At 36.0% G+C, this 10,994-nt stretch overlaps 1 protein-coding gene and 1 pseudogene across 12 annotated transcripts in view; one reads left to right on the plus strand and one right to left on the minus strand.

Moving 5' to 3' along the window:
- The window catches only part of TUT4 (terminal uridylyl transferase 4), a 210,706-nt gene that overhangs the window by 129,733 nt on the left and 69,979 nt on the right, over positions 1-10,994 (plus strand). For all 12 annotated transcript variants that reach the window (XM_014588140.2, XM_014588142.2, XM_027772234.1 and 9 more), the window contains 6 exons: positions 212-300; positions 1,730-1,781; positions 5,911-5,980; positions 7,702-7,828; positions 9,540-9,659; positions 9,825-10,037. In XM_014588140.2, coding sequence (XP_014443626.1) covers positions 212-300; positions 1,730-1,781; positions 5,911-5,980; positions 7,702-7,828; positions 9,540-9,659; positions 9,825-10,037 — 671 coding nt within the window. The remainder of the gene's footprint in view (positions 1-211; positions 301-1,729; positions 1,782-5,910; positions 5,981-7,701; positions 7,829-9,539; positions 9,660-9,824; positions 10,038-10,994) is intronic.
- LOC106734948 (60S ribosomal protein L30 pseudogene) lies at positions 3,075-3,420 on the minus strand (annotated as a pseudogene).

The raw sequence follows: 10,994 nt of genomic DNA on the forward strand, positions 1-10,994 counted from the left end.
TCTTTCCCTTCTCTGTTCCTGCACCCCATAACTGGGTAAATGTTTTTAAAAATGTATAGATCAGGTAGAAAGGTTGTCATTATTCTATAAATGTTATAGTAGAAATGGAAAACACAATAGAAGTGTATGTTATTTTCCTGATACTGTTTTATTTATAAAGTTCTCATATTTGCCTGCTTTTTTATCCTTTGATGTCTTTCTTTTATTCCAGAGTGTTCACTTAGGTTGTATGGCTCATCTCTGACCAAATTTGCTCTGAAAAGTAGTGATGTTAATATAGATATAAAATTTCCTCCCAAGGTAAGTGTTTTCATCCATCCTCTGTTACTGGTAATAGAAGTACCCAACTGTGGGTAGTTCATAAAGAATGGGGGTTTATTTAGCTAATTTTAAAAAAATAATCATTTTATTGAACTTTATTTACTTAATTTGACCAGAGAGAGACAGAGTGACAGTGAGAGAGAGAAGAGAAAAAGAGATAAAGCAAGCCACTAAGTCCAGGAGTTGAACTGTGGTCGGCCATGTGGGAGTCCAGTGCCCTTAACCACCATGCCACTTGCCGACCCTTTAGCTTATGGTTTTGGAGTCCAAGGTCAGGGGGCCACATTTGATGATGATCCTGCTGGTAGGAATTGTCCATAGGTGGTGCAGGGTATCACATAGTGAGACAGAAAAAGAGCAGAGTGCCTGTCTGTCTGTCTTTCGTTCCGCTTCTTTGTAAACCCACCAGGATACAGTCATGGGGAGGTCCATCCTGATAACTTTAATTCTAATTCCTTCTCAAAGGCCTTACCACTTAATTGCATAGCCCTATTCATCCCATCACAACCAGATTTCATCACATGAATTTTTGGGGATACATTCAAACCATAGCAACAAGTAATTACAAAAGAACCTTTCCTGTGAGATTCTTAACTAATGTTTACTTAGTAATCTTTATAGATTATCTTTTTAGAGAAGGAGCAGGGAAATTTAAAACTCTGACTTGCATAGTAGTACCCTCATGAGTAAACAGTAGGAAACTAAAAAAAAGAAAAAAGGAAACCACTATTCTGTTGTTTTTATTTTAGAGTACAGATACAATTTTATTTAAACATTACTCCTTTTTTTTTTTTTTTTTTTATGTTTCCAACAAAAGGAGCTTTTTTTTTTTTTTTTAGGTTTCTACCATAGGGCACATGTGTTAGCTGGAAAGAGACAGAGAGAGAGAGAGAGAGAGAGAGAGAAGAAAAGTGAGAAAGCACCCTCCACCCCCCCACCTCCCTCCCCCCCACCAGAGATGGTCACATCTCAGTCCTTTCTCCTCTTAGGATTTTGGGAAAAAATGCACACATACTCAGTGTTTTTCTCTAAACACGAGGTCTAGGTCTTGAACTGTGCTGTTGGCCTTGTGGGATCCACCTGCTTTAGTCACCATGCTATCTGGCTGACTTGGTTATCTTTTTTTAAAAAAAGAATTATTTATTAAATTTGTATATATTCACTCATTTATTTTTTTAATTTGACAGAGAGAGAGAGAGAGAAAGAGAAAGCGAGAAAGCAAGCCACCAGGTCTGGAAGTCAAACCATGGTTAGCCATGTGGGGGAGTGTCCAGTGCCCTAACCACCATGTCATCCGCTGGCCCCCTGACTTGGTTATTCTTAAATCTAAATGAAATTGAGTTCTCCCTTACATTCTACTTCTTGAACTTTAAAATTAATATGTCAATATAATTTGAAACTTTTTTAGATGAATCATCCAGATCTTCTGATACAAGTGCTTGGGATTTTAAAAAAAAGTGGTAAGTTTCTTTCTTTTTTGAGAAATTTGCCTTTCTAAAGGTACATATATTGTGTTGTGTATATTTGACTAATCAGGTTATAACTAAAACCAGTTGGATATTGAGTCATTGAATTACATATAGATAATTACATACACATATATTTACTTAGTAGGTATGAGAAAATAAAATTTACCTGTTGATGAGGTTCAAAGTACCATATTAAAATTAATACATTAAAAACTACTGTCTTTTGGGTAATTAAAAAAAATACTATACTATGAGTTTTATGGGTATTTCTTGTATAAAAGAAGATAGAAAAGCTATAATGATTATAGTATTGTTGGTGAGTTAATGTTAGGGGAAAATATGGAATAGAAATATGTACATACATGGAGTAAATATGTTTTTTCCTTACTTAAATAGTGATTTTAATCATTTATGTTAAATAACTCAATCATACCTAGTAAGTTTTTTTTTTTTTTGAGAGGTTTTTGCTATAGAGCATGTGCGCTTGCCAGAAAGACAAGAGACAAAGAGACAGAAAGCGAGACAGAAAGTGAGAGATCACTCCTGGCGGGGGAGGGGATGGCTATGCGCAATCCCTTCTCATGTCTGGATCTTGGGCACACATGCGCACACACACCCGCTGTGAGTTTAAGCCACCGGGTCTAGGACATGAACCACAGTTGACTACATGGGAGTTCAGCAACAGCCATTATGCCAACTGCTGGTCCCTGTTTTGTTATTTTTTTAAGAGAGACTTTTGCTATAGGGCACGTGTGCTTGCTGGAGAGAGAGAGAGAGAGAGAGAGAGAGATAGAAAGTGGGAAATCACTCCCCCAAGGGAGATGGCCACACCACAGTCTCTTCTCTATTTTTCTCATGGGCACACACATATGCATGTGCACACTTATGTGTTTTAAGTTGCTGGGTCTGGGACTCGAACCACAGTTGACTACATGAGAGTCCAGCGATGTAACCATTGTACCATCTGCTAGTCCTACCTAGGAAGTTTTTTGCCTTGTCTGTGTGGATTACTTTGATAAATAGGACCTTCATGTAGGTAAAAATAATTTTCAAATTAATTCAAAAGAATCACAGCTGTCTCTAACCAGACCCTAAATCGTGTATTATAATCTAGCAGATCATTCTCTTGATTTTTATTTACTCTTTTTCTTGTTATAAGGTATATGTTAAAGAACTCAGGATCTGGAGTTAAACTTTCAGGCTCAGAGTGTTCTGCCATTTACTGATTGCGTGTGTGTGTTTTTAAACAAGCTCTGGCAAGTTTTATTAAAAATGTTGCGTGATTTATTTTTCACTGATCTGTTTGGCAATGCTTTTAATGATATCAGAAGCACCTGGATTAATGATAGCCAGTGTGCATACTCTAATATTTTCCACATGCTGTGCCCAATTCAATATTATCTCCACAGTAGTGATGGACACCATTTTTGGCCAACATGGCACAGTACTCTATTTCAGATTTCCTCAAAGCTGGGCAGTTGTTGGTGAGAATGACCAATTTCGCTTTGCCTTGTCTGATCATCTTGAGAATCTGCTTGTACCCCGGCACGTACTTCCCACTTTCCATAACAAGTTAGAGCCGAGAGTTGATCGACTCCAGTGACTTTTTCATCTTCTTTGCTGCCACCATCTTCCTGCCTTAGGTGCTGGATGGCCCCAACCAAGAGTAGCCACCAAGATGGCTGGCGAGCAAGAAGGTGATTGTGTGTTTTTTGACAAATTATTTCATTAATAATATATCCCGTTAGTCATCTATAAAACAACAGTAACATCAGTATCTTTTTTGGTGAGACAGTTATGAGTATGAAGTGGATTAAGCCATAACTTAAAGAAGTGCTGGTGGGACAGAAAGATAGTGTGGTGGTTGAGGCACTGGACTCTCACACGGCCAGCTGTGGTTCAAGTCCCGGCCCTGGCAGCTTTCTTTTTCACTTTCCCTTGCTCTCTGTCTGTTTCTCTCTGTTCAATTTTTTTTTGGGAAAAAAAAAAATGTAGTAATAAATAAAAGTGAAATAAACAATTTTTTAAAAGGTCCTGGTGTAAAAATAACCTCTTAATTACATTTTCTATTGTGATTGTTGTTATTAACTTTTATGAGTCAGAAGTACCTAGCAGAATATTTACAATTTTTTTTTAAAGAGAGATTTTTGCTATAGGGCACATGTGCTTGCTGGAGAGACTGAAAGTGAGAAATCACCCCACCGGGGGGATGGCCATGCTACAGTCCCTTCTCCTCTACTCTCCCCTCAGGATTCTAGGCATACATGCTCGTGTGCCCAGCGTGAGCTTTAAGTTGCTGGGTGCAGAACTCGAACCATGATCAACTATGTGGGAGCCCAGTGACATAACCATTACACCATCTGTTGGTGCCAAATATTTATTTAGTTTTATAAAAAAGACATGATTTTTCGATTACTTATTTGTTTAGTATTTAAAAATTGTTTTTGCCAGAGGATGCATGTACTCACCAGATAGAAAGAAAGTACTCCACATGGAGAATGGTCGTGCTCCAGTCCTTTCTCCTTTGGGATTTTGGGTATGCATGTATATACACCCAGCATGTTTCTTAGTCTTCTGATTCCAGGACTCAAACCATATAGTTGACTGTGTAGGATCCAGATATTTTTATTTTTAATTTTTTTTGTTTGTTTTTTGTCATAAGACATGTGCACTTGCCAGAGAGAGGGAAAATGAGAAATCGCTCTCAAAGGGGATGGCCACACTGCAGTCTCTCCTGTCTTCTCTAGGGATTTTGGATATGCATGCACATGTGCCTGCATGATTTATAAGTCACTGGGTCCAAGACTCAAACCGCAGTCAGTCATGTGAGAATCTATCATCTTAATCAGTATGCCACCTGCTGGCCCTGGGATCCAGCTCCTTAACTACTATGTCATGGAAGTGGCCTATCCCTTTTTAAGATTTACTCTCATTGGCTCTAATGTCAGCTTCCTTTCTCTGTCCCATCAACTCTCAGTTACTTATTAGCTTCCTGTTAGCCTTTGTCCTGGGAAATTAGTTCTGAAGGGATGAGGTTTGTACAGTTTATCCTAAAAGATAATTTTTAATATAGTTTCTTTCTTAATAAACAGTTTCTAATTACACAGAAACTTTAAAACCTTTTACAGATAACTAGTAGACATCACTATCAGCTGTTCAAATGTACTTAATAGTGTCAACCTAGCATCACAGTTTAAATGTCTTTGTTACTAGAGTATATGAGTAGATCATATTAAGTCATACAACATTAATTTGTAAAACTCAGACTGATTGTCAAATTATTTCCTCTTTATGTCCTCATTGTATCCTAGAGACCTCCATTATTTTGTTATATATTTGTATTGCAAACCCTCCATTGAGTTTTTTAGGTCTTAATCAATTGTCATATCCATTGTATTTAGTGAAATTTCAACACCTTTTTTTTGTCTCAACTACCAGGCTATGTAACTGGCCCCATGTGTTTTTTGAATTAATAAATGATTTTAACAAATACTACTGAGAAATTTTCATTGAATTTCAAGTAAAATAATGTTAATCCAGTTATCTTTATTTAGATTAGACATTTATGACAGGGAGCCTACCTTGGAGGTACAGAGAAAAACTTAAGGGTGGAAATATGCTTTATCCCCTTAGTTCTTCCTTAGCAGCTTTGCTTAGGCAGACTCTTCATGTACTAACAGGAAATAAGAGTGTCTACTTGAATTGGTAATTTAAAATAACTAAATTGTCAAAACATGATAGGTCCTTATTTCATGACTCCTGTGGAAATAGCCCTCAGAAGTAAGTGGTGTCCTCTCTTTGTTATATCTTTGAAGGTTCAACAATTTTGACAAGATTATGTACTCAAAAATATTGAAATCTTTAGGGATGTTAAGGTCTTTCTTCTTAAGGTGATTATAATTTTCATACAGTATTTGGGACTGTACCTGTGGTTTGTAATGTACAGCAAATAGCACCAAGAGAGGTAAGAGACTGTTGGGTTGATGTTCATAATGAGAAGAGTGGATTATCCCACTAAAACAATGAGAGAGATTATTAATAGTAAGCTGTTACATATTGTTTACCATAGAGTAAATATTTTAGAGATTTTGACATTAACTTACTTTTTTTTTCTTATTAGTATTATATGTAGATGTGGAATCTGATTTTCATGCTAAAGTTCCTGTTGTAATGTGCAAAGATCGAAAAAGGTTAGTAACAGTGATGAGACAATTTTTTAAAAATTTAAAGCCAAATTTATAGTAAACATCTCCAAGAGAGAACGTATTTATTTTAGATTTCTTCTTAGATTAATATGACTGATCTAGTTTTTATCCATTAAAATTTAGCAAGCTTACCAAACACATGTAAATAAGAAATAGAATTACCAGACTGTTAAAAATACACTCTAGACAAAACTTTCATTTTTTTCTCTCTGATTTACTCACTCAATAATATTGAGCATTTACTTAGGTGTGGGTACGGTTATATTGTAGGGCTAAAAACAAATAAGAAATAGCCTCTCTTTCCAAGGATTTTAGAGTCTATTAGAATATTGTTTTTTAGTTCACTCGAATGACTCATTGAAGACTGATCTTGCCTTTCTAGTCAGATATTTACAGAACTGAGAGAGCAAAATGCCTTTGAAAAGGGAAACTAAAATAATTCTAGTTGAGGTCAATATAGGATACATGGAAAAATATAGAAGTGATAAGTTGTTCTTTTATGGATTATTAATTTATATTTCTTACATTTTAATATTATTGTATGTTGGTTTGTTTGTTTGTTTTTTTTACAATTCTTTTAACACCCCTCCCCTTTTTGTTCTTTATTCCTCTTACACTTTTTTTTTGGTAAGAGGTTTTTTTTTTCCCTTCTTTTTTTTTTTTTTTTGCCTTAGGGTACGTGCACTTGCTGGAGGGAGAGACAGAGACAGTGAGAGAGAGTGAGAAATTGCCCCCCCAGGGGGATGACCATGCCACAGTCCCTTCTCCTCCATTTTCTTCCTGGGATCTTAGGCATGCACAAACACATGCCTGGTATGAGTTTCAAGCCACTAGGTCAGGCACTCAAACCGTGGTCAGCCATGTGGGAGTCCAGCGATGTAACTGCTATACCATCTGCTGGCCCAAAATTACTATTTTCTTATTCAAAGTTGGAAGACCCTATGGAGACCTAGTTCAACTGCTTTATTTTCTAAATTAGAAAATTGACACATAGAGTGGTTAAGCAGTTTGTCCAAATTTACATCATTTCATGGAAAAGCAGAAATGGAATGGAGGTAATCTGATGTCTAGTGTTTTTTCTACCACCTATGTCAAATTTCCTTATGTGGGAGCCTCATACTCAATTTTTCCTTAGCTCTAAAATATCTTCACTATACTGTCACCCCCATTTAAGGAAGCTCTTATTTTCATCTACATAAAAGTATAATTAGTGGGTTAACATGTAAATCCTTTCTAATTTTTAATCTGGAAATAACATGAATAAAATTATGAAAACATGGGTAGTCAAGAGTGTAGCAAGTTAATTCAGTATTTCATTTCTGTTTTATTATGTACAAAGCAAAAAGGATGAACTAAGTTGGTATGTTACATGATTGAACATCGAAGAGGTCAATATTCTTTCATATGAATCAAATTTTGGTGACTGATAATGCTGCTTTTGAAATTAATTTCTCATGAACTTAAATACTAACTGTGGATGAAATTTATTTCTCAAGTACAAATGAACATTAGAAGCATCTTTCTGTATTTCTATGGAATTCTAGTGATAGAAATGATACATAGTTCTCAGCTCTAAATTTATTAAAACATTTGTTTTCTTAGGACTTTTTACATATTAAAAAACTAGAAAGGGTAACCACAGGGTTTGATATATTCTGCTTTTTAAGGTATTAGTATAGTGAAATTTGTTTCTTTCTCATTCATAGTGGTTTACTTTGTAGAGTGAGTGCAGGAAATGATATGGCATGCCTCACTACTGATTTACTTGCTGCTCTTGGCAGAATGGAACCTGTCTTTACTCCCTTGGTGTTAGCCTTTCGCTACTGGGCTAAGGTAAGTGGAACAGAAGAAAAAGTACCTAATCTTTAAAGTAAGTCGGGCTTTTTCTTGCACTGACATGTAGCATAAATCATAATATTTGGGAGAAAATAATTATTGGAGCCAGCCAGAAAGCGATATAACAGGTTCTCACTTAGGAACATGAAAATAAAGTTTCAGGGCCAGCCAGTAGCTTGGTAGTTAAGGCAGTTGGATCCTATGTGGCTGACTGAGAACAGTTCAAGTCCTGGACCTGGCAGCCTGAAAAACATGGTGGATGCCTGTGTGTGTGTGTGTGTGTGTGTGTACGCACGCACCCCAAATCCCAAGAGGAGGATGGAAGAGAAGGGATTGTGGTGTGACTATCCTCCTGGTGGGGAGATAGTCACTTTCTCTCCCTCTCTTACTCTCTCTCTGTCTTTTCTGTAGTGAGTGCATGTACCCTATATCAAGAAACTAAAAATAAATAAATAAATTCATGAGTTTAAGCCACCGGGTCCAGGACTCCAACCACAGTCAACTACATGGGAGTCCAGAGACATATCCATTACTCCAACTGCTGGTCCAGAGATTACTTTATATGTATACATGAAATGAAGAGACCGCTGACTGAACCCAATAGCACTTCAATATCAAGAGACTAGAGAAGAAAAGAGGAACCAGCAAAGGAAACTGAGAAGGAATAACTAAATCTGAGCGCGGTGCCCTCTAAGTCAAACTCTAATGAAGAAAGTTTTCATACGAGGAAGTACTGGCAAATGCTGACAAACTAAAGATAAAAATTGAAAAATGACCATTGGATTGAGTAATATAGAGGTTATTGAAACTGATGGTATTAATATGTTTTGGCAGACTGATGGATCAACACCTGATTAGTGTGAATTAAGAGAAAACAGAAATCAGAAGTAGATTTAATAATATAGACAATTATTTCAAGAAATTTTACTGTACAGGGAAGCAAAGGATAGCTGCAAGGGAAAGTGTGTTAAGATTTTTATTTAAAACAGAAGAAATAAAAGTATGCTTGGTTTAGCAGAAAGTAAAAAATTGGTTATTTCAAAAAAAAAAGAACTAATAGATACTTATTTGCTCAATAAATGGAGTGAGTGGGGGCAGTAGATGAAACTGAGGAAAGGTGACTCCTTCCTTTTATTTATCTTATACTCTGTGCCTAGCACTATGCCTAACTTACCGTAGGAATTTAGTGCTCATTTACTTAGACTTTTTTGATGTGTTGTTAAAGAATGAGTATGTAAAGAGAATCTGTAATATACTGTCTTGGAAAAACAATGAGAAAAAACATAAAATCCTCCCTGTATTTATTAATATATAGAAAATAGAAATGTAAGTCTATTTATATAATATGATTATTTGAATTTAGAAAAGACATGGAAGAATACATAGAGTGTTGTTAATATTGAGGCAGAAGTTAAAGTAAGATAAGGAAAAAATAGTTTCCAGAAGTGTTCACAATAAAAGCACTATATATAAATATAGTGCTTTTAAACATAATAAAATATACACATATGCATAAAGAAATTACTGAAAAGATGGTCACCAGTATGTTAAAAGATTATTTCATGGTAGTGAGACTTAACATTATTTTTTGTATTCTTCATTGTTTGAACTTTTTATAGTTACTAGGATAGGGAAAACAAGCTACTTTTATTGTGAAAATAAAAGAAAGCTAAAATGTTGGTACTTTTTATTCTCTTTCATTTCTCAGTTGTGCTATATTGACTCCCAAACTGATGGTGGAATCCCTTCTTACTGTTTCGCTTTAATGGTGATGTTTTTTCTACAACAAAGAAAACCCCCTATTCTTCCTTGCTTACTTGGAAGTTGGGTAAGCATGAGTTTGTGGTATCTGCATGTATGTCTACACTGTTTGCTCTTGGGAATGCTCTGCTCTAGACATTTTAAGCTGGAATTCTGGTTTGTCTGTTTGTCCATCTTTTTTTTTTTCTTTAATAATTTTTCCACTACCAATTTGGAATGCCTTTTTATATAGATTGAAGGCTTTGACCCAAAAAGAATGGATGACTTTCAGCTGAAGGGCATAGTAGAAGAGAAGTTTGTGAAGTGGGAATATAATGCAAGTAGTGCAACTGAGAAAAACTCAATTGCTGAGGAAAACAAAGCTAAGGCAGACCAACCAAAAGATGATACCAAGAAGACAGAAACAGACAACCAAAGTAATGCCATGAAGGAAAAACATGGCAAAGTAAGCTTTTTGTTTTTGTTTTTGTTTTGGCTTTTCTATCTGTAGAATCTGTGATGCCTTCGATTGACTGACTAACCTTGTGTAAGCCTCTTGGCCTCATTTTCCTCATCTATAAAGTGAGGGGTTGATCTGGTTTAGTTTTTTAGTACTAAGATTCCCTAGTGAATTTATACCTCATTTTGAAAGATTTCTATTGTTTGAATCATGTCAAGATAGTTCTTTGTAATTTACCATGTATCTTTTTTCATCTAGGAAAATTTCGTTCAGGAGTTGGGCTCTGACCAAAAATTTAGCATATGAGAATTATGTTGCCAGACTGGGTGGAGAAATAAAGGTCCTGTGGTTTATGAGAGGGTGGGTTGCTTATTTAATCTACTCAGCATTGATTTAAGGACTTGCTATTTGCCAGGCATTATCTTGAGTGTTAAAGAACCTAAGATGAATATACATAGATTATGTCTTCCAGAATCTATTGTCTTTTGAGTAAACATGGTTCATTACTATAGATCTCTGAACGTTTTTGAAATCATTGCTGAATTATTTGTAGTTATTTGAATAGACTTCTTTATTCCATTTCAACTCTCCCATTTTTCAGAGGCTCTTGTCCACTTTCTCTTCAAACCACCCATACTCTCACTGCTGATATGCTTTTTCACTCAGAAATCAAAACAGAACTTCTGGACACTCCCATCATCATTTAATACCATGTGTCTACTTATACTCTGCCTTGCTGCCTGCTTACATATAAGAACTTCCTATTGGGACCAGCAAATGGCATAAAAGTTACATTGCTGAACTCCTATGTAGTTGACTGCAGTTCAAGTCCTGGACCCATCAGCTTAAACTCATGCCAGGCATGTGTGCGTGTGTACCCAAAGTTCTGAGAGGAGAATGAAGGAGAAGCGATTGCGATGTGGACATCCCCCGGGGCGGGGGGGGGGTCTTAAACTCGTGCCA

Source organism: Tupaia chinensis, unplaced genomic scaffold (assembly GCF_000334495.1).
Source record: "Tupaia chinensis unplaced genomic scaffold, TupChi_1.0 Scaffold000259_1, whole genome shotgun sequence".
Lineage (NCBI taxonomy): Eukaryota > Metazoa > Chordata > Mammalia > Scandentia > Tupaiidae > Tupaia > Tupaia belangeri.